At 56.3% G+C, this 25,661-nt stretch overlaps 4 protein-coding genes across 11 annotated transcripts; 3 read left to right on the forward strand and 1 right to left on the reverse strand.

The window, feature by feature from the left end:
• Window positions 1-6: 6 nt before the first annotated feature.
• On the forward strand, window positions 7-4,366 carry B3GAT3 (beta-1,3-glucuronyltransferase 3). 2 transcript variants are annotated; one of them, XM_019645097.1, is made up of 5 exons: window positions 7-125; window positions 1,225-1,399; window positions 2,598-2,958; window positions 3,158-3,448; window positions 3,861-4,366. In XM_019645097.1, the coding sequence occupies exons 1-5, from the start codon at window positions 44-46 to the stop codon at window positions 3,957-3,959; spliced, it is 1,008 nt and encodes a 335-aa protein (XP_019500642.1). In that variant the 5' UTR covers window positions 7-43; the 3' UTR covers window positions 3,960-4,366. The 2 variants fall into 2 exon arrangements, with proteins under 2 accessions (XP_019500642.1, XP_019500644.1); XM_019645099.1 differs by lacking the exon at window positions 3,861-4,366 and adding an exon at window positions 3,599-3,849.
• A 134-nt stretch (window positions 4,367-4,500) lies between these two features.
• Window positions 4,501-6,686, reverse strand: ROM1 (retinal outer segment membrane protein 1). 2 transcript variants are annotated; one of them, XM_019645441.1, is made up of 3 exons: window positions 5,762-6,686; window positions 5,106-5,274; window positions 4,501-5,000 (listed from the first exon to the last, which is right to left on the reverse strand). In XM_019645441.1, exons 1-3 carry the CDS (start codon window positions 5,767-5,769, stop codon window positions 4,782-4,784), a joined length of 396 nt encoding a protein of 131 aa, XP_019500986.1. In that variant the 5' UTR covers window positions 5,770-6,686; the 3' UTR covers window positions 4,501-4,781. The 2 variants fall into 2 exon arrangements, with proteins under 2 accessions (XP_019500986.1, XP_019500984.1); XM_019645439.1 differs by having other exon boundaries at window positions 5,106-5,352; window positions 5,762-6,509.
• Window positions 6,687-6,857: 171 nt separating this feature from the next.
• On the forward strand, window positions 6,858-16,274 carry EML3 (EMAP like 3). 5 transcript variants are annotated; one of them, XM_019645433.1, is made up of 23 exons: window positions 6,892-7,181; window positions 7,329-7,449; window positions 7,541-8,172; window positions 8,254-8,520; window positions 8,615-8,725; window positions 9,749-9,816; window positions 9,987-10,110; window positions 10,332-10,502; window positions 10,694-10,763; window positions 10,849-10,959; window positions 11,205-11,300; window positions 11,667-11,822; window positions 11,978-12,119; window positions 12,551-12,702; window positions 12,784-12,909; window positions 12,990-13,121; window positions 13,562-13,629; window positions 14,151-14,239; window positions 14,311-14,408; window positions 14,608-14,695; window positions 15,237-15,335; window positions 15,611-15,741; window positions 15,834-16,272. In XM_019645433.1, the coding sequence occupies exons 3-23, from the start codon at window positions 8,066-8,068 to the stop codon at window positions 16,035-16,037; spliced, it is 2,610 nt and encodes an 869-aa protein (XP_019500978.1). In that variant the 5' UTR covers window positions 6,892-7,181; window positions 7,329-7,449; window positions 7,541-8,065; the 3' UTR covers window positions 16,038-16,272. The 5 variants fall into 5 exon arrangements, with proteins under 5 accessions (XP_019500977.1, XP_019500980.1, XP_019500978.1 ...); XM_019645434.1 differs by having other exon boundaries at window positions 8,001-8,172; XM_019645432.1 differs by lacking the exon at window positions 7,329-7,449 and having other exon boundaries at window positions 6,858-7,181; window positions 8,001-8,172; window positions 15,834-16,274.
• A 312-nt stretch (window positions 16,275-16,586) lies between these two features.
• On the forward strand, window positions 16,587-25,113 carry MTA2 (metastasis associated 1 family member 2). Of its 2 annotated transcripts, none has more exons than XM_019645437.1 (18): window positions 16,587-17,074; window positions 17,798-17,865; window positions 18,230-18,323; window positions 19,919-20,036; window positions 20,166-20,229; window positions 20,414-20,531; window positions 20,821-20,923; window positions 21,112-21,211; window positions 21,379-21,567; window positions 21,674-21,748; window positions 21,861-21,919; window positions 22,096-22,193; window positions 22,323-22,462; window positions 22,726-22,954; window positions 23,147-23,236; window positions 23,713-23,831; window positions 23,932-24,080; window positions 24,291-25,111. In XM_019645437.1, exons 1-18 carry the CDS (start codon window positions 17,047-17,049, stop codon window positions 24,454-24,456), a joined length of 2,007 nt encoding a protein of 668 aa, XP_019500982.1. In that variant the 5' UTR covers window positions 16,587-17,046; the 3' UTR covers window positions 24,457-25,111. The 2 variants fall into 2 exon arrangements, with proteins under 2 accessions (XP_019500982.1, XP_019500983.1); XM_019645438.1 differs by lacking the exon at window positions 16,587-17,074 and adding an exon at window positions 17,126-17,349 and having other exon boundaries at window positions 24,291-25,113.
• Window positions 25,114-25,661: the final 548 nt, after the last annotated feature.

The raw sequence follows: 25,661 nt of genomic DNA on the forward strand, positions 1-25,661 counted from the left end.
CCAGCCGGACCCCGCCTGCCCCGACGCCGGCGGCGGCGCGGCCATGAAGCTGAAGCTGAAGAACGTGTTTCTCGTCTACTTCCTGGTGTCGATCGCCGGCCTCCTCTACGCGCTGGTGCAGCTCGGTGAGCGGGGCGGGGCGGGGGTCCGGCGGGCCAGTCCTCGGGCGCCCGCCGCCGTGCGTCCCGCCCTAGGGATGAACCCCCGCGCAGATACCATTCATCTGGCTCGGCCCTCTGACAGCCCTCTGCGGCCGCCGGGCACCCTCCCTTGCTAGGACGCACCGCGGCTTCCCGCCGCACCTCGGATGAAATCCAGACTCCCCGGAGCATGCAGGGCCCCGCATGATCATGCCGCCGGCTGCCTCTCCAACCCCATTTCCTAACCCGTTAGCTCGCTCTGCTCCGGCCACACGAGCTTCAAGACAGTGTCTCAGAAACCGCACGTTCATTGCTCTCTCAAGCTCTTAACCTGTTCCCTCTGCCTGCGGTGCCTTTCTCCCAGCTCTTTCGGCTGCCTTTCTCATCCTTCAGGTCTCAGCTCAGATGTCATCGCCTCAGAGAGGCCTTCCCTGACCACCTTAGCTACAGTAACTCTTCTTTTTCTGGATTCTCTTTTATTCTCTGACCTATTTGCTGCCTTCATGGCCCTTATCACAATGCGTAATGTTTCTTTGCTTTCTTTGCGTAGTGTCTGCCTCCTCCGTAAAGTGAAAGCTCCACGAGAGCGTGGACCATATCTGCTTTGTTCTCTGATGCATCCCCAGCACCTAAGGCAGTGCTTCCCACGAGGAGCATTCAATAAATATTTATCCAATAATGGAACTGATTAATTTAATGAGTCTTTGGTCACACAACCAAGAAGACAGATTGAACCCTGCCTCTTAGGCAGGGATTTCCAGACAGGGTCACTGCGTGATCCTCAGGTGTTTGAAGGACTGTCCTGTTTTAGGAGCTCGCCTTGTCCTTTATGGCTCCAAAAGGCAAAATTAGGACCAGCAGGTAGAAAGCATAGAGGCAGATAATCAGCTCAATATCCAAATGAAAATTGTAACAGATGGAATTTCTTAAAGTTGGAGAGAGGCTGCTAATTGAGGTGGTGAGTTCCCCACCACCAGAGGTGTGGAAAAGGCTGTTAAGAGGTGTTGTAGGGAGAAGATTATGGCCCTTTGGGACACTCAACTGTGCTGTGGTTCTCTGTCCCATCCCTGCTTCCTGGGACCAGGCCAGCCATGTGACTGCCTCCCTCCCCTGCGGGCAGCAGCAGAGCAGCTCCGGCAGAAGGATCTGAGGATTTCCCAGCTCCAAGCTGATCTCCGTCGCCCACCCCCTGCCCCTGCCCAGCCCCCTGAACCTGAGGCCCTGCCTACTATCTATGTTGTTACCCCCACCTATGCCAGGTATGGGCTCTGGTGCACCCAAGAGGCCTGCATGGACCAAGAGGTTGGGGTTGATAAGGACTTTGGGGAGTCACTGGGCCAGGGGATGCCTCTCAAACTAGGGCATGCCAAATGACAGGATAAATGAACCACGTCGTTACTCAAAGATTTATGGGAAAATGGTTATTTTCTTGTGAAATAGAAGGGTGTACTATGAAGTAGAAGACGACATTCCTGAGAAATTTTCAGATAGAATAAAGTTTCAAAGAAATTTGGAGCTTGCCAATGAGTTCACTCTCTCTCCTTAGGGATCCTTTGGTGAGAAAGTTTGGGAACCCCTGACTAAATTGAAGTAAGAAAGGGCTTGGCCCTGTAGTCATCCCAGGGTCTAGAAATAGTTACACTAGCTATAATTTACAGTGTGTTTTTACTCTTACCAGGCACTGTGCTTTACTTAAAAAAAAAAAATTTAAATGTAGCCTTATTATTGATACAAACTAACTGGGGAAGGTGGTTTTGGAAATGTGGCCAAAGGGGCCTGCTAACAGCTCCCTGAAATCCGATGACTGAGCCATCCAAGAAGAGGCAGCTCTAGACCCTGTCCCCCTCCACACGCACACCACCAAGCCTGTGCAGGCAGGCCGAGCTGAAGGGTGAGGAAGCCTAGAAGAGACTGGTCCACCCCTTCCTAGTCCTTTGTCTAAACTCAGGTAGGTTAATCTTCCTCCCCTGAGAGGAATGAGTCAAGGGGCTCCTCTAAATTCCCCTACCTGGAAACCCAAGCACAGGAGGAAGAGAGCCTGGTCCTTTGGTGTGTTTTAGAAAGTCATTATCTTACCTGATCTTTAAAACAACATTGCTGTATACTGTTATTCCCCTTTTACAGCCAAGGAAACTGAGGCTTGGGGAGAGTGAGCCATTTCCCCCAGATGCCTTACCTAATGTTATAAACATGGCATTCAAACCCAGATTTGTCTGATTCCAAAGTCTGTGCTTCACTTTTAGTCTCCCACAACCCTGGGGTTGAGACCGGTGATAGATACGGATTACAAGAACACAGGGCAGGTGTGTGTCAGTGTGACGTTGACAGGCGAGAAGGGGAGTTGGGGAAAGGCCGTGGGAGATGCTAGAAGTGGCCCAGGAGAAGCTGTGCCTACCGGCTGGAGAATAGGCAGATGGTGCCTACCCCTCTGGCTCCTGCTGCATCTTACCTCCACAGGCTGGTGCAGAAGGCGGAACTGGTGCGGCTGTCCCAGACCCTGAGCCTGGTGCCCCGGCTGCATTGGCTGCTGGTGGAGGATGCTGAGGGCCCCACCTCCTTGGTCTCGGGGCTGCTGGCTGCCTCTGGCCTCCTCTTCACACACCTGGCGGTCCTCACCCCTAAGGCTCAGCGGCTTCGGGAGGGTGAGCCAGGCTGGGCTCGGCCCCGCGGAGTAGAGCAGCGGAACAGGGCCCTGGACTGGCTCCGGAGTGGAGGGGGTGCCCTGGGGGGACAGAAGGACCCACCCCCACCAGGGACCAAGGGAGTTGTGTACTTTGCTGATGACGACAACACCTACAGCCGGGAACTCTTTGAGGAGGTGAGCACTGTGATGGGTCTGAGAAAGAGACCGAGTGGGGGCAGCTTCCTCTGTTGTCTTGGTTACCAGTGTTGCTCTAGGCTGTTTGTTGGTTGAGGAGGGAGGAGCAGTGGGGTAGAGTGACCCAAGGGGTCCTTCCTGCTTCTCCCTTTCCCCTGGGCCACCCCCTGTCTGTTTCTTGTCTCCTGACCTCTGTTAGATGCGCTGGACCCGTGGTGTCTCAGTGTGGCCCGTGGGGCTGGTGGGCGGCCTACGATTCGAGGGCCCTCGGGTACAGGATGGCCGGGTTGTAGGCTTCCACACGGCGTGGGATCCCAACCGGCCCTTCCCCGTGGATATGGCGGGATTTGCAGTCGCCCTGCCCTTGCTGTTGGCTAAGCCCAATGCACAGTTTGATGCAACTGCTCCCCGGGGCCACCTGGAGAGCAGTCTCTTGAGCCACCTCGTGGATCCCAAGGACCTGGAGCCACGGGCTGCCAACTGCACTCGGGTAAGGGGATAGAGGTGGGTCACATAGGTCTGGGGTGGACAGGTGTTGGAGAAGTGGAGTGAGGCCCTGGGGAGGAGGATCAAAGGATGGGTGTTTGAACCAGGAGGGACGCTGCAGAACTCATATACATCCTTGCTTACTCTGCTGAAGGGGAAGCTGGGAGCCAGGGAAGAAAAGCAGTCTCCTGCCGCGCCACTCTGTCTCCCAGAGTCCTAGGCACACGTGTGGCACAGAGAGGGTAAGGGATGAAGGCCGCATTTTAGAGTCACTGAGGCCTCCCCCGACCCTGCCCTTCACACTTTGCAGCCAACACTCTGTGTATAGAGGGAGTTGGAGAATCCGGTCTACACAGAGAGTTCCAGAGGCCTGGCTACAGCTGGGTCCGACTCTAATGGTAGCCCTCCCGGGACAGGTTCTGGTGTGGCATACGCGGACAGAGAAGCCCAAGATGAAGCAGGAGGAGCAGCTACAGCGGCAGGGCCGAGGCTCAGACCCAGCCGTGGAGGTGTGACGGATGCCCCACCCCGACTACCACCTCATCGGGCGCAGACCTGTGGGACTGGGCCTCTGGCCTTCCCAGGATGCGGTTTTCCAAGTCCTGACTCCTCAGAGCCGGGGGCAGCCCCTCTGCCCCTTCAGCCCCAGGGCGTGGCCCAGCTGCTTTTCCCCTCCCCCAGCCTGCCATGTGGCACTCCCATAGGCTGGGGACAAGCGGCCCTTGTATTGAGCCAGGTCGGCCCTGTCTGGGGCGGAGCAGGACAGACAGACTCAGGAGAGAGGGCGGCTAACTAACTGGGTAACTTATTGGGGTTGGGCATGCACTGGGGGGCTGGAGGAGCTGGGCTGGACCCTCCCCACCTGAGCATGCTGACCCCCCTCCTACCTCCAGAATAAAATATTTCAACCTGGAGTGACTGATTTCCTTCATTTCCAAGTCTGGTTCTTGCATTCTGATCCTTACCAGGGCTCAAACCTTGGAGTCCTGGCTTCTCTCTCAGACAGAAATCAGTTCTCTCAGGGCCCCCACCCCCTTGAAGAGACAAATCAGTGGCATCAGTCCAAAAGCTTTATTGAGTCTGCACCAGAGCAGTCTCCAGTCCTTCCCATGTCACTTTCTCATCATCATGTTTTTTTCTGTTCCTGGGTGGTTCTGGCCACAGGGGCTAGACCAAGGATCCCTGTTTTTTTCTACCCAGTCCAGCTCAATGACTATCCTTAACCCCTCTAATCCCAGGGACCCCCCCCCTTCCCTACCACCTGGGGCCTTGGTAAAGAGTTGTGAGGTTTCCAGTCTTGTCGACTCCTCATGCCCCCCACCCTAAGCTCCAGGCCACTAGGCCTCAGGTAGACCCTCCTTAGGAGGTGCCTCTTCTGGAGGGGCCTCCTCAGGTGCTGGCCTGTGGGCACCCCCTCCCTGCAGCCATGCTGTCTTCAGCATGTCTCTCAGCCCACCAGGAAAGAGATAGCCCTGGGTCTCTCCTTCCCCATCAATGACTCCTTCAAGCTCCTCCAGTGCTGTTTGCAGGTACCGCAGGCCCAGGAGCACCACAGTCTGTGGGGAAGTCAAGGGGAAAGAGGTCAGTGAGGTTCCAGGGGCCCCAGGGTTGGAGGCAGTAAGGAGGCCCAGATGGAGGGAGGCCTCACTTTGCTGACTCACCTGCAGCAGGAAGGTGACAGCCAGCACGCTGCCCAGTGTGCTTGCCAACCCCTGCAGGTGTCCCAGCAGCACCCCGTGGCATCCTTGGGCCCAGAGGTTTAGGTTGGGCTGCCGGGGATCGAAGAGGGGGTGGGCATGAGGGTCTGAGAGCCGGCTTTGCAGGCAAGGCCTGGGTGAGTGGGGGTTGCAACAGGAGAAAGGGACCCCATCAATCAGATATAGGCCTTCCACATTGCTCTGGATCCGGCTGCAAAGGGAGGGGCAGGGGTATTAGGGTGTCTGGCGATAGAGGCCTGGGGTAGAAGCTGTGGGGCATAGGAGTTGAGAAGGGAAAAATGAGAGTAAGACATTTACTGATTGGTTTACTGTGTGCCCAGTGTGTATAATTCATTTGTCTTCACAGCAACTCTGTAAGATAAGTGCTATTATTATCTCCATTCTACAGATAAGGAAATGGGCCCAGAGCAGTTTGGTAACAGGCCCTGGGTCACATAGGTAATAAATGGCAGAGCTGTTAACTCATTCTCTCAATCACTATGCTCTATTTATTGCCTGTCTGGGTGAGGTGGGGTTTCAAGGGAGAAGGAAGAGGATGAGGATGAGGATGAAGATGGAGAAAGGGAGGAGGAGGAGGAGGAGATAAGCAAGTCACTCACTCAACCATGTCCTAGTCATTAGGATCCAGGTAACGGCTGCTGACCCACTGGACCCCAAACCAGTCCTTGTACCCATGGCGTCCGCAGCAGTGGTGTCTCAGCTGCAGCTCATCCAACAGCCGTTTGGCATGACAGTGTCCGGGCACCTCTGTGTCCTTGTAGTGAGCCATGGCAGCCCCCAGGCCCTCTTCCAGCCCAGTGTCCAGACTCCCAGGTAAAGCTAGTGCTAGCCCCAGGGCCAGGACCAGGAGCCCCCCACCTCCAGCAGTGCCAGCCACCAGCAGTGGGCCCAGGATCCTTCTCCAGGGAGGGTATTGAACTGCATCTAGACTGGCCCTGCTGGCTCCTGCACCCACCAGACCTGTGCTCAGAGCCACTGCTCCTGCTGCCAGGGCAACCTGGGGCAGGGCAGTGAACTGGCAGGAGGGAGCCAAGAAGGAGCCAAGGTGCCACAGCTGGACCAGGAGGTGCCCGCTACAGAGGAGGATGAGGCCACTGGCCAGCGCCAGTAGCCAGGAGAGGAGCCAGAGCCCCTGAGCCAGACGGATGCGGGGCTGGAGGGGCAGCACCAGGGGCAGCACAAGCGCCATCTCCCATCTCTGCCCATGGGAGAGCAGAGCTGTCAGGGAAGGGGTTGGCAGGGGCAGGACGCTGAGTCAGCCCAGCCAGGCTTGAGCTGGGCTAATGCCACCCTGACCCCAATACCCTGGGAATCCTCCCACCCTCAGTCTTAATAACCTGCCACCCGGTCCCCTACCCGTCCCAATTCGGGATGCCTTGGCCTTGTCCCTTAGGAAAAGCCCCGCCCCCGGGCCCCTCCCGGAAGAGGGGAGGGGCTGGTCGGCTCTGCCCCGGGGGTCTAGGGGCTGGAGGGCGGAGACCTCAGGGCCCCCGCTCCCTCCGGTGTCCCCTGGGAGTCCGGGGGCGGGGATCCGAGAAGGGCCCCGAGGGCGGAGGCCCAGCGGGGGCCAAAGGGGGGGGTGTCATCGGGTTGGCCCCGCCCCGTACTGAGCGTTGAGGCCCGGACAGGGAGGGGTTACCAGGCTGCCCGGCCCCCCCCTCGTCCCGCCCCCCCTCCCGCGCTTCCTGGCGGCTCCGCGTCCGGCGCCTGTTTGTGCTGCGGCGCTGGGGCCCCGGACGGTCCCGCCACCCCACCCCCGGGAGCCAAGAGCGGCCCCTGGAGAACCAGAGGCTCCGGCGGGCCCCGGAGCCTGCGTCCCCCGCCCCACAGCGCCCCCTCCAGGCCCCTTCCCCGAGCCCGACAGCGCCCCCGGGGGGCGGCACGGCACCCTTGCGCTCGCGCCCCGGGGTGCTTCCCCTTCCCCTCTCCCTGGCCATGGCTCCCACGGCTTAGACGCCTCCTCCGTCGCTGCCGCTCGGAGCAAGCCGGGGGGCCGGATGGACGGGGCCGGGGGGCCCGGTGAGTACGGGGCGGGGCGGGCGGCGTGCCCCTTCCCGGAGAGCTTGGCCCGTCGCTCAGGCGCTGCCAATGCCCGACGGCCGTGTGTTGGCGTCCCCGCGTGCTCCTCGGCCCCGGGGGCTCTGAGCATCCTCCACTGTTCCTCAGGTCGCTCCTACTGTCCTCCTACTGTCATTTCGGACTTCCCCAACATCATCCTACCTCCGATGTTACTCCGGGCCCCTCGATGTTTCCCTGCTCCCTACGTTACTCTGGGCCTCTTCTGCTGGTATTTCGGGTCTTTTTACTTCTGACCCCCAGTGTTACCCTGAGACATTCACTATGACTGCCTCCACTGATACCCTTTCCTGTCATTCTAGATTTCTTCTCCTGATTCTCTGAGTCCTCAGAATGACTGTATTCTTGTGTCCCCCTTCTCTGCTGGTGCCACCTTCTCAGTTTCTCTGCCTTCCCTGGAGACCTGAGCTTGCTCTGGGGTGGGCCCTGTGGGCCCTCACAGTACTGCGCCTCCCTCTGTGGTTCCCACGTTCCTGGGCAGTACTCCATATTTTCCCCCTGGTACTCCATGGTACACCCTGTCTTTGCGGAGGCTGGGATGGCAGCAGGAAGGGAGCTTTGCCAGCTTCCTCGCCTGCCCTGCCAGAAGGAGGCCCTTGATCCCCCACCACCCTTCTCCTCCCCTCTGGGCCAGCCTCCAAGCCTGGGGCTGCTTGCAGGGGGCAGTCTTATTGGCAAATGCGAAGTTGGGGGGCGACAGAACCCCCTGAACCCTTTCCCCAGGTGGTGGTACATTCTGAGTGTTTCTTGCCCCTTTCCCAGGCGAGGGCCCTGCTCAGGAGGCCCTGCAGTCGCTGAGCCAGCGGCTTCAGGTGCAGGAGAAAGAGATGGAGCTGGTAAAGGCGGCCCTGGCAGAAGCCCTTCGCCTGCTGCGGTTGCAGGCACCCCCCACCTCCCTGCAGGACTCTGGCATGCCAACTCCTACAAGGGACAGGTATGCATGTTGTCACGCCCTCTTCATCATCCTCCCTGGGGCTTCTAGGGGCATCAGGTTGATTCACTGTCTCCTCAACAGTCCTGCAGCCCCCCCAGGACTGCCACCCACATGCAGCCCCTCCTTGGTGAGCCGAGGCACCCAGACGGAGACAGAGGTGGAGATGGAGCCATCCCCTGGACCCCCCGGCCTTAGCAATGGGCCCCCAGCCCCTCAGGGGGGCAGTGAAGAGCCTAGTGGGACCCAGTCTGAAGGAGGGGGCAGCAGCAGCAGTGGCACTGGCTCCCCTGGGGGCACTGGCTCCCCAGGGATCCTCAGGCTTGTGCATCTCCCACAGCACACTGACACGTGAGTGTCCTGTGGCAGAGGCTGGGAGGGGTGGGAGGACTTGGGAGCATGATTAGAGGGAATGACCTTCACATACTCACTATGCTCCTATCAGGGCACGGAGAAATTCTTCCTCCTCATCCCCCTCAGAGCGGCCTCGACAGAAACTCTCCCGGAAGGCAGCTTCCTCGGCCAACCTGTTATTGCGGTCAGGGAGCACAGAGAGGTGGGCGAGGCTCCCCCAACCTGCCCCACCCCAGGCTCAGGCTCTTGACTTTCCTCATCCCTCACTCGCTTCCCTGGGCGGGGTGGGGGGACCTCATCGCCCAACAGGAAGAAAGGAACAAGCACTCCTGGGGCGCCTGCTGTGTACCCGGCACTGTGCTAAACCCTCGACCTCCTCCATCTCATTCAGTCCCCACGACATCCTTGGGGGGTAGGTGGTCTCATGCTGTTCACTGTCCAGGTGAGGAAGCAGGCTCAGAGAGGGTAAGTCATTTTCCTGGGGTCACACAGCTAGAGTCAGGATTTGAACCCAACTCTTCCTGACTCCAGTTCCCCTATTCTTTCCACCATATCACAACATACCGCCCAAGATTCCAAGAGACTGTTCCAAAAGCTCTCATGATTTTCACGGGTGACTGTCCTCAGAGTGTCAGCTCCCCACTTCTCCGCCCACTACCAATCTACCAGGCTTTATTTCTCGAGAGCAAAGGGAAATCCTAGGGGCTGAGCATAGTTGTGTCAGTGTGCTCGGGTCCCAGGACACCTGAGTGTTCATTCTAGCCCTAGGTCTCTCTTTTATTCTCTGAAGAGATATTATCACATTATTATCTAATGACAGCGATCTCTGGAATTCTTCTGTCACTTTCCTCTTGAGAGAGAAGGATTTTCTTTCCAGATCCCTGAAAGTCAGGGTTGGTGTACATTCCAGATTCACTTTGGTCCCATTTTGTAGGAATGGGGAAATTAAAAAGTCCATAGCCAGGAACCTGGTGGTCTGGAGGAAACGGCTTCTCCCTGTCATCCTGCACTGCCTTTTACAAACTTTATGGCCTTGTGCCGTGTGCCCAGCCCCTTTAGCCTCAATCTTCTTATTTCTTACATGGAGCTAAATGCCTAGAATGCAAACTAAAGCCTGCAGAGGGACCGTAGTCTCTGGAGTAACTTCCTTTCTTGTGTCCTGCCCCTCCCCATTTATATCTTGGGACCTGACCCCAATCCCTATGCTTTTTTCTCTTCCTAACAGCCGTTGGGGGAAAGACCCTCTCTCTAGCCCCGGGGGTCCTGGATCTCGGAGGAGCAATTACAATTTGGGTAAGTACAGAAGCATCTGGAAGAATTTGGATGACAGAGTTAGGGTTTGGGCCGCAGCCCCAGGAGTTACTTTGGGGTACCTGTGAGGTGTGGTGGGTAGAGTTCTGCTCTGACTTTCCCGGAGGGAGGCTTCAGGGTGGTGGTTGACCCCCCCCCCTTTTTCTCTGTAGAAGGCATCTCAGTGAAGATGTTCCTTCGTGGCCGCCCAATTACCATGTACATCCCATCTGGCATCCGCAGCCTTGAGGAGCTGCCCAGCGGCCCACCCCCGGAGACCCTCAGCCTTGATTGGGTGTATCCTGCCCCCTCCAGGCCCATGGGAACCATCTTTCCCATCTTGGACTCCCCCCTCCCCCCCTTATGGTTTGCTCCTGGGTCTGCGGGAACAGGGAGACCTGAATCTTCCCCTACCATCCTCTGCCAATGGCACTGCCAGCCAAAAGCTCTGCCTTCCTCCCCTCTTCCTGATCCTGCCCTTGAGCTGACCCTTTCCTTGACCGTGATCCCCACTCCAGTTATGGGTACAGGGGTCGGGACTCCCGCTCTAATCTGTTTGTGCTGCGTTCTGGGGAGGTAGTCTACTTTATTGCCTGTGTGGTGGTGCTGTACCGGCCTGGGGGAGGCCCAGGGGGTCCTGGAGGTGGCGGCCAGAGACATTACCGGGGGCACACAGACTGCGTTCGATGGTGAGGGGCCTGGGGCCTGGGAGTGGGCAGCTCTAGGCAGGGGAATGGGCGGCTTGGCAGGAAGAGGGCCTGGGCGGGTGTGGAGGAATAGAGAAAGGAGCTGCCTTGCTGCTCTGCAGGCGTAGAGAAGGTGTCCTGGGTGGTCTTGAGAGACTGACCCCCTTCCCTAGAGTGTGTTCTCCTCCACTTAGCCTGGCTGTTCACCCTGATGGTGTTCGTGTGGCCTCAGGACAGACGGCTGGAGTGGATAAGGATGGAAAGGTAAGGCCAAAATCAAACCCAGGCAGACAGGATGCAATTCCAGCCCAGCTGCCCTTTGCACCCCTGACCCCTTCTCCCGCTTCAGCCTCTGCAGCCTGTGGTTCACGTCTGGGACTCAGAGACCCTGCTGAAGCTGCAGGAGATTGGACTGGGAGCCTTCGAGCGGGGTGTGGGGGCCCTGGCCTTTTCAGTTGCGGTGAGCTGGCCCCAAAGGTTCTAGACCCCCATCTTCCTTGTCTGAGAACCCCCTTCTTGCACTTCATCAGAAAGCTTCAGAAGTTCTGGCCTTCCTGATCCCTGCCCAGCCAGTTTTGTGAGCAAGACACATGTGTCCACTTCTCCTGCCCTCCCAACCTATGATGGCGCCCCTTGCCTAATGATCATGAATCCCTGGACCTCTAGGCCATACTCAGCCCCTGTGCTATGTGTCCCTATCCTTAGGATCAGGGTGCTTTTCTTTGTGTGGTGGATGATTCAAATGAACACATGCTGTCTGTGTGGGACTGCAGCCGGGGCTCCAAGCTGGCTGAGATCAAGGTGAGGAGTCCAGGAGGCCTGCAGGGTGCCAAGGGTGGGGGAGGTGGGAGTACTGGGGTGCAGAGAGTGCAGTCTTAGCCATACATTTACTTTCTTTCTGGCTGGGTCACCTGGGGCCAGCCTCCCAGCCTCTCCGAGGCTGTGAAATGGGGACGACAGAAGTTCTGACCTCACAGGAGGTAATGTGTTAGGCACCGGGGTGAGTAATCAGGAGTGATTGTGAGTAGTGCTCTTAGGGGACGAGGGTCTGGAAGGAAGGGGTTTCTGGACTTCTGTAGACCAGCTGTCAGGATGCAAATGAAGAGAGTCAAGTAGAGTGAGGGTGCTCAGGGCTTGGGGTGGCTGAATCGAGTATCTTCCCTTCAGAGCACAAATGACTCCGTCCTGGCTGTTGGCTTCAGCCCTCGTGACAGCAGCTGCATTGTCACCAGTGGGAAATCCCATGTCCATTTCTGGAACTGGAGTGGTGGAGCAGGGGTTCCTGGGAACGGGACCCTCACCCGAAAACAGGGTGTCTTTGGGGTGAGGTGTGGATGTGTGCAGGGTGGTGGGGGAGGGCAGAGTGGAGATGGAAGTATTGGTCTAGGACTGTAGACCTTAATGCTACCCAACTCCCAACTGTCCCGTGACTTTTGGTCTTTGCTCTTCCCTCTGCTCTCTGCTTGCCTCTCACCTAGAAATACAAGAAACCCAAGTTTATCCCTTGCTTTGTGTTCCTCCCTGATGGAGACATTCTCACTGGGGACTCAGAGGGAAACATTCTCACCTGGGGGCGGAGCCTCTCGGATGGCAAAACCCCAGGCAGGGGTGGGGCCAAAGGTATGTGGCTGGGGGTGGCATCTGGGAAGTCGAATACCCCAGAGGGTCTATGGGAACATAAGGTTGCCCATTTTTTTTATTTTTTATTGTAAGAGTTGATAGTTCTCTGTGGGCCCCAGTGGGGCCCTCTGGGGGGCTAGTCAAGAAGGGTAGGGAGCAGCATGGCAAGGGGGTAAAGGGCTGGGGTTTTGGAGTCAGCCAGATCCCAGTGTTGCCACTAGTTGACTGGCCTTTAGGAAGTTATCTCACTTCTTTGAGTCTCAGTTGTCCAATCTGTAAATTAGGGAGAATAATAGCCAGGGCTCAGAGATGGTATTCAAGTAGGCACTCAGATGGTGGCAGTTATTACTTTATTGTGACAGACTAGACTGCTCCTGTTCCCCACTTCCCCGCACCCCAAGAGCCTAACCCACCTAGGACTTTGCCAACAGAGACCTACGGGATTGTGGCCCAGGCCCATGCTCACGAAGGTTCCATTTTCGCCCTGTGTCTCCGGCGGGATGGGACCGTGCTGAGTGGTGGCGGGCGGGACCGCCGGCTGGTACAGTGGGGGCCCGGGTTGGTGGCCCTCCAGGAGGCTGAGGTGAGGGCTTGACTGGATTGAGGGAGAGAGGGGGACGAGGAAGGGCCAGTGGGCCCCTGACTTTCTGCCCCCACTCTGTAGATTCCTGAACACTTTGGGGCTGTACGGGCCATTGCTGAGGGGCTGGGCTCTGAGCTGCTGGTGGGAACCACGAAGAATGCGTTGCTGAGGGGAGATCTGGCCCAGGGCTTCTCCCCTGTGATCCAGGTTGGGGGCCAAGTGCTCAGGGAGGAGGGGGGGAGAGCTGTTGGGGAAAGGCTGTGGTGACAGTACATGCTCTGCTACAGGGCCACACGGACGAGCTCTGGGGACTGTGCACACATCCCTTCCAGAACCGCTTCCTCACCTGCGGCCATGACCGGCAGCTCTGCCTGTGGGATGGGGAGGGCCACGCGCTGGCCTGGAGCATTGACCTCAAGGTAGAACCCTGTGTCCCTGGACCCCCAGTGCCACATCCACCATGACTCCTGTGGCCACCACTCTTCCCTCAGTATTCCCTTTCCTTCTGTTCCCCATGGGCAGCCAGTGTATACTGGTATGGCTGTACGCTACGAAAATGTTCATTCTGTGCTGATGCCGCCGGTGCCTCCCAAGGCCCCAGACCTCCCCTTGATCCAGCAGCTGATGGTTAACCTCTGGCCTAGTTGGGGGCCTCAGTTCTGGCTGTTAAATATTTGAGTATCGCCTGCTGTTTAGGCTCCAGTGACACCCTGCCTCCACCCCAGGTCTTCTGTCCCTCTCCTCCCTTGTCTCTTCCTTGGGAGGAGGAGGCTTGGACCTTATCAAGATGACAAGGTGTCTGTCTTGGTTCCCTCACTAGAAAGGCATCTTCTTGAATTCATCTTCTCTCCTCTCCCAGGAGACTGGTCTCTGTGCTGACTTCCACCCCAGTGGGGCAGTTGTGGCCGTAGGACTGAACACTGGGAGGTGAGAGAGACTCAGAACTCCTGGGAGGGGAAAGCCAGAGGTATGGGAAGGGTTACTGGTAATGGGAGGGGGTGTGAAGGAGCGTGATCACCACCTGCTCCGGAGCCCCAACTTGCACTTCCTGTTCCTCAGTGCTTCTCCCTGCAACCTGGGCCCCCTTGCTCTCCTATATCAACTGTCATCACACCCTCCCCCAACCGCTGTCCCCTCCAAGCCTGGGAGTAGAGGAGGTGGCAGCTCAGGATAGAGAAGCAGCAGGGATGGGAGGGGCCCGGGTAGACTAACACAGGGAAGTGACAGGCTGACAGACTCCATAAGGCCCTTGTAGTCCAGCCCTGTTTTCCTTTCTCAGAAGCCCCTCAGCTTTTATCTTCCCTGAGCCTCTTCTCATGTCCCAGCATATCAGTGCAGTGGCTACCTTTGTCTACCTCATAGCCTTTCTGGGGGTGTCCCTGAGTCTCTCCAACTTGCCAGCCCCCATGCGGCCCAGGACACCTGCTTCCCGCCCCTCTCCCTTCCAGGTGGTTGGTTTTGGACACAGAGACCAGAGAGATCGTGTCTGACTTCACCGATGGCAATGAACAGCTCTCAGTGGTCCGGTACAGCCCAGGTGGGAGCCATCCCCACCCTGGACCCAGATCGCTCCCTGGCCCTTTCCCTTCTGAGTGACTGTCTTTGTAGATGGGTTGTACCTGGCCATCGGTTCCCATGACAACATGATCTACATCTATAGCGTTTCCAGTGATGGTGCCAAGTCCAGTCGCTTTGGCCGCTGTGTGGTGAGGAAACTGGGGTGGAGGGTGGGACATTGCCATAGCAGGTAAACTCCTCAAAGGGTCCAGTGCACTCAGGGAGGTTCGGGGATGGGAAAAATGTCAGTGCCATCTGAGCCGTCAGGCCACACACCTAGCACAGTGGCTGGCCTCAGCCCGGCCTCCTCCCCGCCTCCATTTTTAGTCTCCTAACCTTTGCTCTCAGGGTCACTCCAGCTTTATCACTCACCTTGACTGGTCCAAGGATGGGAACTTCATCATGTCCAATTCTGGGGACTATGAGATCCTTTACTGTGAGTGGCAATAGAGTGGGCATGGGGAGAGGGTAATTAGGGTGGGTTCTATCTGTGTGTGTGTGTGGGGGGGGTGTCCTCCTGGTTGGGAGGGGATGAAGGAGAATATGTAGGGAGCTCCAGGCAGAGGGGCTTTTAGATGGGAAGAGATGGGGTTGGAGTCAGAATTTTACACATAGGAAAAATTTTGTGATTTGAAAAAAACCCCCCACACACTATTTTATACCATGTCTTTCTTGTTCCCACAAGGATTTGAGGGAGTTGAAAAATGCACTGAGAAAAGACTGTTTTGGAAAAGTTTCTCAGGGCAAGTGTGGAGGGATTGCCTTATCTAGGGAGGAGGAACTGGTGAGAAGCTGTTAGGAGAACTTCAGCAAGAACTCAGGAAGCAAACAGAACTGGGTTTTGCCTAGGGCTACTATGGTGGCTAGATCACATGTCACTGCCTCAAGCCAGTCTTTCCAATGTGGCCTTCATGGCCTGGCATTTTCGCCACTGAGGGCAGGGTGAGGGCTAAGCTAGTTGGGCTCCATCTCTCCAGGGGATGTGGCTGGAGGCTGCAAGCTGCTGAGGAATCGCTATGAGAGCCGAGACCGGGAGTGGGCCACCTACACCTGCGTGCTAGGCTTCCATGTTTATGGTGAGCAGGGACGCAGGGCTGTGGAACCCTGCGGGAGGGATGGGGGTACAAGGTGGAGCCCGCCCCGGGCTCAGAATGCTGGGTGTGTGTCGAGGGGTGGGCATCAAAATACTGGCAGATCCAGTCCAGAGGGCCCCTGCGGCCCTTCCTCGGGAAGGATTGCCAGGAACGCGGCGGGTGGGTGGCCGCTGCTGCCCGAGCGCCAGAAACGGTACAGCTCTGGGCTGTGGGTGGAGGCGGGGAGGAGGCCCGGCTGAGGCCAGACACTGTGCTAGGCGTGTGGCCTGATGGCTCGGATGGCACCGACATCAACTCCCTATGCCGCTCCCACAACGAGCGCGTGGTGGCTGTGGCAGACGACTTCTGCAAAGTGCACCTCTTCCAGTACCCATGCGCGCGCGCCAAGGTGAGGAGGCCTCCCGGGGCCTCCGGGGCCGGGCGGGAGAGCGGGACCTGGGGCTGCGCAGCTCCAGCAATTCGACCTTTCCCCCAACCCAGGCGCCAAGCCTCGTGTACGGCGGCCACGGCAGCCATGTGACCAGTGTCCGGTTCACTCACAACGACTCGCATCTCATCTCGCTGGGTGGCAAGGACGCCAGCATCTTTCAGTGGCGAGTGCTGGGCGCCGGGGGCGCGGGGCCGGCGCTCGCTACGCCCTCTCGAACCCCCTCCCTGTCTCCCGCCTCCTCTCTGGACGTCTGATCGCTGCCAGACGGGACTCACCAGTCCTGCGGTGTGGCCCCGCCCCACCCGACACCCCCGGACCAGGAGCCGACCCTTTCCTCGACTTGGGGACACTCCCGAAAGCGCATTTCCCTGGAGGGGGCGAACGGCACCCCTGCACACACTGTATAGACCCGCTGGCTGAGCCGGGCTGCTCCAGCCTGGACCCTGACTCCCGCAGCCTGCTGAGGGGCAATAAACCAAAAGCAAAGTCGCCTCCCAGTCCTTTTGTGGGGCGCGGCTGGGCGCCTCCGGGGTCCTGTGGGGGTGGGGAATTAAGGAACAGAGAAGCGCGGAAAGGGTGAGGGAGCGTAGACCATTCATGCAAATGACAGGCAAAGCCACTTGCAAATAACCCCGCGAAGCGCACAGGCATGCGACTCTTTTGCGGCCGCAGGCGGAGCGGAAGGGCTCCCGCGAGGAGAGAGTTAAGCGCAACTCTTTTCGGCGTCGGAGGAGGGGCCGAGCTGCAACGGAAATAACCGAGCGCGGGGCCGCGGTTGGCCGGAGGGAGCCGAACTGCTTCCGGAAGTGGCCGATCTCTGGGGTCTCGCTCTCCGACCTGAGTCGAGCGCCGGGCCTTGTTCTCCGGATCGACCGAAAGTGTTCCGGAAGGAGGCGAACCCCGAGGCGGGCAGGGCCAGTCTTCCCCGCGGCCGGCAGAGCCCAAAGTCTGGTGGGGCTCTGCAAGGGCGGGAGACTTCGGAGCCTGGCTCTGGGTCGGCGGGAGCCGAGCTCGTTCCGGAAGAAGCCGAGCGGACCGGCGTCGGCCTCGGCGTCCCGGGCGTGAGACAGTAGCAGCGGTGGCGACAGCGCGGACCGCGATGAACCGCGACGGCTGAGGCGGCGGAGGTGCCGGCTGCGCGGGCCCGACTGAGACTTCCGCGAAGCGCCAGCCCCGCGCTCCGGGCTTCGTCTCGAACCGAGCCCTGCCCCCCCGAGCCTCCCGGACCCCTTTGTGCGGCCGGAGGCGGCGGCGGGAACGGCCATGGCGGCCAACATGTACCGGGTGGGAGGTGAGTACTGGGCGCGGGGGCTGCGGGGCCCGGGGCGAGAGAGGTTGAGGGCCGGGACGAGAGAGTCTCGGCCCCCAGCGGCGTGGTTCCTAGAGCGGACCGGAACCGGAACCGGGAGCACGGGGAGCGAGGGTGCTGGCACGGCGACGCGACCCGGCGCCGAGGTTCGCGGAGAGGCTGGGGGCAGCCCCGACGGCTGCACTCTCAGGGTTGCGTCTGCGGTCCCCCGGGTCGGGGAGCGGGGCTTGGAAAAGTGGTTCCGAAGGAGCTGACAGGCAGGCAGGGGGCGCGAGGGGGCCGGGGCGACCGCTTTGCCACTTGCGGGGGGAGCCACCGGGAGGTTGCCTCTCCCCGGGCGTTATTGTGCGCTTCGGTTCACAAAGGTGGGGGCCTTGCGCTAGAGTGAACAATTGCTCCCTTCGCTGAGCCTGGGGTGCAACCCCATCGCTGAGTTGGGACTGCAGGGGAACCCCTCGCTTCTCGTTTCTTTCTTAAGGCTCACTTTTGAATGAAGGATCTGATTTTAGAACTAGGTGGTCAAGGGTGGGGGCATCCCTTATTTTCCCATAGTCTCTCCACTTTCACATTTCACCGTCCTCTCTACCTGGACCCTTAACCTACTTTCGGCCCTCCCAGCTCTACTTTGTCTCCTCCTACCCTAGTACTTTGGCTCTCCCATCTCCTCCTCTGAATTTTTCGGTTCTTCCCCACCCCCTCCTACAGATTACGTCTATTTTGAGAACTCCTCCAGCAATCCTTACCTAGTTAGACGGATTGAGGAGCTCAACAAGGTGAGTGGAAGAGGATCTACCATGCAGCCTCCTTCCCCAAAAGTGATCTCTGTTTGCTTAGGTCTCTAACTTCAGGTGGAAGCCCGGTAGGACTGGGAGTGGGGGACACGGACCTATCCTAAGCACCCATTCATTCATTCATTCATTCAGTGTATTCAGGAAAGGCTATTAGAGCTTAGTGGGAACATTAGTGTTCTATGTTTTGTGGGCTAACGAAAGAGATTTGGAAGTCTGTCCTTAAATGTAAGTCTCATTCCTAATTTCTGGGCATTTTCGACATCCCTTAGAAACTTGTTAGTCTCCTTTTTTGTGCATTTTTATTTTCAAATGACCAGTTTTCACTGCCATTTTTTCTCCCTTTTAGACTGCAAATGGAAATGTGGAGGCAAAGGTTGTGTGCCTTTTCCGGCGAAGGGACATTTCTGGTAGCCTCAACAGCCTGGCTGATAGTAATGCTAGTGAGTGTCTTTGTACCCCCACCCTACCCTTGGCTCCCCTTCCTGCCCCTCTCTGTGATCTGAGGCCTGGGCATGTCCCTGCAGGTGTTTCTCCTGGTTGCATGCCCAAGGTAGGGGGGTAAGTTTGGGGATGGGAAATGCCTGGTCTGCAGAAGGAGGCCTGTTTTTATCCATTGGATGGAAATGGTGAAGAGACCATGATAAGGAGAGCCAGAATATGGCTTGCGTGGGAGTGTGTATAGGGGAATGGTGTGGGTAAAAAGATGATAGTATTTAAGTGGGGATGAGGAGGAACTTTAGAGAAGCAGGACCCTTGGGGGACAGTTTTGGGTATATTGCGACAATGGTGGGTCATGGCTGAAGGTCAAGGTGAAGAGGAAGAGATTGTACTTAGAAGCCTGCGTAACAGGGAAGCAGGCAAGCAGGCTTATTTTGTGATCACCAGGTGGTGAGAATACACTGAAGGGATAGAATAGGAAGTGAGGAAAGTTTTCTTGCGCTTTTTCCTCTTTCTTGCCTCTCCTGTTTTCCCCTCTACTCCGTTTTATATTTTTCTCTTTTCCTGTTGTCCCATCTTCTTTCTTTTTATGCCTTCATCTTCTTGCAAAAAATATATCTCCTTCAGTTTTCTTTAGTGTCCTTTTCCTTTTCTGCTTTGACTTTCTTTCCCCTTCTTGTTCCTCCTTAAATTGTTTTCCTTCTTCCAGGCTCTTTTGGGCATGAAGGGGTTAAGGAGGAGCCAGCCAGGCCTACCGAGTTCTCTGGCCCTCTGGGGTTTCCAGCCCCATCTGGCAGGGGCTGACCTTGGCCTTGTCCAATCAGAAGGGGTGTGGGGGGTGTGGTCCCCCTCGCCTTAGCACAGGGTTTCCGGAGCACACAGGAGAGGGGTGGAGCTTGCTGTCCCCCCCCCCCCCCCCAGATTGGGAACAATGCACCAATGAGCCTGGGCCTGTGGCTCTTTTGCCCCCTCCCACTTTGGTTGGTGCCCAGCCAGGTTAACCCTTTCCACCAAGGTTTCAGGGCAAGTTGCAGTTCCTTGGGGAGGAAGGTATTGGCACTGACTTAGGTGCTGTCCTTGAAAGCCCCACAAACTATTATTAGCCAAGTAGAAAGTGAGGGATAGTTAGGGTTGCTTGTGATGATTAAGAGCAGAGAATCTCCTGAACTCTGAAAAGAGGAACTGGTAAATGCAACCTTGTGTGATGCTTTTTCATCTTACTGAGTTTCTGGATCTCAGGCTGGTTTAGCAAGAAAAGAGACGAGTGTGATATTCTTGCTGGGCCTGGTGTGGGCAGATTTGTGCTTTATGAATGATGTCTGAGCATTGGCACCTGGATTTGGGATGGATTTCTGTGGCATTCTTCATACTTTCAGCAGCTCTTCCTAAGAGTATTAGTGCTGGAGAATTGGGAGCATCTCTGATGGGGCAGAGGGCCAAGCATGAAAGCTGATGGGGTGAGGGTATGGAAGGCAGATGCCTGTGAAGTCTGGGGAAAACAGCTGAGACAGGAAGTATTCTCCTTGGACTAGAGTGCCTGAGGTGGCTTCTTTCTGGATTAGTTTCTGACTTGGTTTCTTCCTCCTGAACCTCTCAGGGGAGTTTGAGGAGGAATCAAAGCAGCCAGGGGTGTCGGAGCAGCAGCGACATCAGCTGAAGCACCGGGAGCTTTTTCTTTCTCGGCAGTTTGAGTCGTTACCAGCCACCCACATACGGTATGGGACAATCAGGGCCACTGGCCAACAGGCCCTTATTTAGAAGATGGAGAGGGGGGTAGTGTATTGGGGGTGCTGTGGAGAGGGCACGAGGAGCTCACCCAGGGTCTTCTGATCCCTCTTCTGTAGGGGAAAATGCAGTGTGACCCTCTTGAATGAGACAGATATCTTGAGCCAGTACCTGGAAAAGGAGGTGAGGAAGAGGTGTTGGGAGAAAAGGGAAGGGAGTGGGTATTGCCCCCAAAGTCAAGAGGAAAGTAAGACTGCGATGAGGTACAGGTTGACAGACTGCCTGTCTTGGGAACTCGGGGTACACCCCACTGCCTCATGCCTGTGAGGACTGCTGACCTCCTTACCTTCTTTCTTCCCATCTCCAGGACTGTTTTTTTTACTCACTGGTGTTTGACCCTGTACAGAAGACGCTTCTAGCTGATCAGGGGGAAATCCGAGTTGGTTGTAAATACCAAGCTGAAATCCCAGATCGCCTGGCAGACGGTAAGCAATAAGACAGGCTGTATGGCTACTGGGTTACCTAACATTATAGCCTCTGTGAGTTGTGTGCCCTGGCATTGTGCAGTGCAGTCTGTGTGGCTCTATGCTGTGACCCTGACAAAATGAGACCTCAGGAATCTGGAAGGGGCAAGTGGGAACAGTTGGGAAGAGAAGCCCGAGAATCAAGGTGGCTGATAGAATCCATTCAGGAGATGAGGAACAAGGTGCTGTTGTGAACGTCAAGACACCTATTATTCTCCCTTCCCTCTCCCCGATGATGCCATCACCCCAGGAGAATCTGATAACCGGAACCAACAGAAGATGGAGATGAAAGTCTGGGATCCAGACAACCCTCTCACAGACCGGCAGATTGATCAGTTTCTCGTGGTGGCCCGGTGAGGGGTGGGTGGTTGGGAAAGATGGGCTGGGGGAGGTGTGGACATAGTTCTGAGGCCTGTTCTTAGAGATGGGCATTATTTTTTTGTTGTTGGCATGGGTGTTTTCCTTTTTTCTCATCTGGCTTATTCCCTCAGCCCACTTGCGCTTTCTTCTTGCCCTCCTGACTTCTCAACCTTTCTCCTAGAGCGGTGGGGACCTTCGCGAGAGCCCTAGATTGTAGCAGCTCCATTCGGCAGCCAAGCCTGCACATGAGTGCAGCCGCTGCCTCCCGAGATATCACCCTGGTGAGCAGAAGTTGGTGGGTAGTTGGTCAGGCTGGACTTTGTGGGAACTTGTAGAGCCTGGGGACAGGAGAGGAGGGGGTGATTCTGAGCAAGTGGATGCATTTAGAGAATAGCAGGGGAGCGTGCTGAGGTTTCAGGTCATCAGCAGTTTCCCACCTTCCCTGTAGTTTCATGCAATGGATACATTACAAAGGAATGGCTATGACCTGGCAAAGGCCATGTCAACGCTGGTGCCCCAGGGGGGCCCAGTGCTGTGTCGGGATGAGATGGAGGAATGGTCTGCCTCGGAGGCCATGCTGTTTGAGGAAGCCCTGGAGAAGTACGGGAAGGATTTCAATGATATTCGCCAGGACTTTGTAAGTGGATGGGGCTAGGAGGAGAGGTGGAAGAGATGACAGGTCGGGGGGACCCAGGACCTGGGGCCAGGTGCTAGCTCATCCTTCTACCTTCTGCCCTCCTTAGCTACCCTGGAAGTCACTTGCCAGCATAGTCCAGTTTTATTACATGTGGAAAACCACAGACCGCTATATTCAGCAGGTATGGTTTGGGCTGGGGAGGCTGGGCCAGAGGCCGCCTACTCACTTCTGCCTTTGAAGTTGATGACATCCTCCTGCTAAGATGCTCTGATCCTTCTCTTTCTTTTCTGCAGAAGAGATTGAAAGCTGCTGAAGCAGACAGCAAACTGAAACAGGTCTACATTCCCACCTAGTAAGTGTGATGGGTAGGGGAGCCTGGCATGTTTTCCTTTTCTTCTCCCAGTCTGTGCTTTTCCCTCAGTGATTAGGGATAGGCAAGAGACAGGGTCAAATTATTATGGAGAGGAGGTGGAAATGAATTATTTTTCCTGAATTCTTTCCTTTTCTCCTCCCTCCTGTCCCTCTTAGCACCAAACCAAATCCTAACCAGATCATCTCTGTTGGCTCAAAACCTGGCATGAATGGGGCTGGGTTCCAGAAGGGCCTGACTTGCGAGAGCTGCCACAGTGAGTTCCAGGGAGGGACAGGGATGTTGGGGGTGGGTGAGAAGTCTGAAGTCTGCTCTGGCCCATGAACCTGAGGGCTCAAGTGATACATTTTCCCCTAACCTCACATTCCTCTTTGTGCTCTTGTAGCCACACAGTCTGCCCAGTGGTACGCCTGGGGCCCACCCAACATGCAGTGCCGCCTCTGTGCTTCCTGTTGGATCTACTGGAAGAAGTACGGGGGACTGAAGACCCCAACCCAGCTTGAGGGGGCTGCTCGGGGCACAACCGTAAGGACTGATGGGGGCAGGAAGGGGAGAGAAGTATTGACCATATTGACTGTGAGTTTTAGGTAAACGCTGAAACACCCAACTGCATGTATGGTGATGGTTTGATGTGTGTGGGGAAGTGGGTTTGATTGTGGTTTGGGAGTCAGGTAAGTAGGGATGGCAGTACAGAGATCAGTCCAGAAAATTGCTCTCTGCAGAGAATAGAAGAAAGAAGGGAGCCTCAGTGTCCACCTGTGTTTCCCTCTTTTCCCATGTCCTTCCAGGAGCCACACTCAAGGGGTCATTTGTCCAGACCTGAAGCCCAAAGTCTCTCCCCCTATACAACCAGCGCCAACCGGGCCAAGCTGCTGGCTAAGAACAGGCAAACATTCCTGCTCCAGACCACGAAGCTGACCCGCCTTGCCAGACGGATGTGCAGGGACCTGTTACAGCCGAGGAGGGCTGCCCGACGACCCTATGCCCCTATCAATGCCAATGCCATCAAGGCAGAGTGTAAGCGCAGGAGTGCTGGGGCTAGTGGCTGGGTTGGGTTGGCCTGGCAAGAGACCAGCGTTCCTCTGGATGTTTAATGACAGTCAGGATAGTAGACCATGGGGGTCTGTTAAGAAATTAGACATGACCCCTGGCCACAGAAGAGGCCTGAACAGTGAAGCCCCTTGAAGAGCTTTCATCTTTGTTCTCCAGGCTCCATTCGACTTCCTAAGGCTGCCAAGACTCCACTGAAGATTCACCCTCTTGTGCGGCTGCCCCTGGCAACTATCGTCAAAGATCTGGGTATGGGATGGGGGACCAGATGGTGGGTACAGGGTGGGTATCGTATGGGGAACCAGTTAGGGTGTTGTCAGGCTCTTGAGTCCTTTTAGGATCAAAAGCTCTTCCTTGCTTTTTTCTTTTCCATTTAGTCCTAAGAAATTTAGTCTAACAATTTGTATTTTTGTAGGTTAATAATGTTTTTTTCAGATGCTATCCAGTATGATAATACTAATTTGACAAGATCACACTCCTGTGTGGTTTTTGAAATACTGGTTAAGTTTTTGTGGATTCAAAAGCTATCCTTGGATTTTCGACTGTGTGCTGTGTGTGTGGGGGGGGGTCAGTGCCCCCACCCCCCTGCATTGTTCAAGTGTCAACTGCATTGGTAGTGGCTTGTCATTCCTCTCCCCCATCACGACTTTTGGGGATGCCCAGGAAAACTGCATAGAGAAAACAAAAGGTGAAAGTTCTCTTAAGTTTTCCTTTTTTCCTGGCAGTGGCCCAGGCACCTCTGAAACCAAAAACACCTCGGGGTACCAAGACACCAATCAACAGAAACCAGCTGACCCAGAACCGGGGACTAGGGGGCATTATGGTGAAACGGGCCTATGAGACTGTGAGTTGACAGACTGGAGTGGGCCAAGCGGAGTTGGGTGGGCTTTCATTTCTGATAGGAGTCTGAGAGAGTGCCCTCATGTTGCCCCACCCTTTTCCAGATGGCAGGGGCAGGGGTCCCCTTTTCTGCCAATGGAAGGCCTCTGGCCTCAGGGATTCGCTCAAGCTCACAGCCTGCAGCTAAGCGACAGAAACTAAACCCAGCCGATGCCCCCAATCCGGTGGTGTTTGTGGCCACAAAAGATACCAGGTAGGGAGCCCACCATGGGAGGGGCTGAGGTTGACAGCCCAGATCGTTGGGTATGGGAAACAGGAGTATTTGATCAGGACCAGATCCAGGAAGACTGGGTGCAGGGTGGGGTGCCAGAAAAGACTGGGCCAGAAGGATTGCTGTATGGGATGTGGGGTTTCACCTTGAGGACCTTAGCCTTCTTGATTTCCTTCTTCTCTTCCTGGCCAGGGCCCTGCGGAAAGCTCTGACCCATCTGGAAATGCGCCGGGCTGCCCGCAGGCCCAACTTGCCCCTGAAGGTGAAGCCACCGCTGATTGCAGTGCGGCCCCCAGTCCCTCTGCCTGCACCCTCACATCCTGCCAGCACCAACGAGCCCATTGTCCTGGAGGATTGAGCATCTGTGGGGGAGGGAGGTGGGCTGAAAACTAGAGGATGGGTGCCCAGGGCACCCAAGTTCCCTTCCCTCTAGTATCAGAGCGACTGAGGAGTCAGGGAGGGAACAAGTGTTTGTCTTTGGAGGGGTTGTGCGCCCTCTGGTGTTACCACTTCAAGGCTTGTCCCCTTCCCATGCTTCTCCATGCCTGGTGATGGAAGTCCGACTGCAGGAACTTAGCCCATTGTGGGAACCTAGCCTCTTTTGGGGGGTAGGACCCACAGTTGTCTTGGACAGTTTTAGGGGGAGGGTTTTTTAATTTTTTAAAAATTTTGCCTCCCTTTGTGAAAGGGAATGTGGGGGAGGGGAAGAGTAAACATCAGATGGTGGTACCTGGTTGGGGGAGGGGGGTGTGCACTGCCATGACTGCTATGTCTCTCTTTTTTTTTCCCCCCCAATTGGGGGTTTCTCTTCCTGGGTGTCCTTAGGAAACTAAGGAGTTTGAAGCCCCTAAGCTGACATCAACCCCAGCCTATGCTCGCTCTTTCCTTCCCTCCCCTTTTCCCGTCCGCCTTTTGTAAGCCAATTCTCAGAAATAAAGATCTTTTGTCCGTTTTTTTAACCTCGGATTCTGTAATTGGTTCTTATAGTAACAAATAAAAAGCTGTTTTCTTCAGCGCCTCCTGGTTTGGCTGTTTTCTGCCATGGGTGTGTGTGGGGTGTCTTCGATTGGGAAAGTAAAAGGACAAAGGACAATAAAGTACAGATGGGGCTTGCCCTGGGAACAGCATTATGAGATACGCAGTCTGGACAGGCGACCCGCTCCAGCAAGCTTTCTTGTGGGACCCAAACGAGCTGCTCCCCAGCTCCCTGTGGTGCTGAGCACCATCTTGGCCCAGATTCATTAAAAGCAGTTGGGATGAGCTGGTTCTCTGGATGGCACGCCTCCATAGCAGGTGTGTGTGTGTGTGTGTGTAGATGCTTCTCTTTCCCAACTCAATCCCCTCTTTTTTTTTTTTTTAAGCTGAGCCATCCTGCCACCTGTTGGCAGCCTAACTTTGGTGTATTTGCACAGAGTGTGCTCCTTCATGGATCCCCAAGGCCAGCCTCAGCAACTGTTTTAATACCTGGGGCCCACTCTAGTGCTGTTCCCGCCTTTAGGTTTGGGAGACACATTAGACACCTGAGCTGGGCCAGATAGAAACAACTTAGGAGACAGAAAAAGT

This window comes from Hipposideros armiger, unplaced genomic scaffold, assembly GCF_001890085.2.
Source record: "Hipposideros armiger isolate ML-2016 unplaced genomic scaffold, ASM189008v1 scaffold_93, whole genome shotgun sequence".
NCBI lineage: Eukaryota > Metazoa > Chordata > Mammalia > Chiroptera > Hipposideridae > Hipposideros > Hipposideros armiger.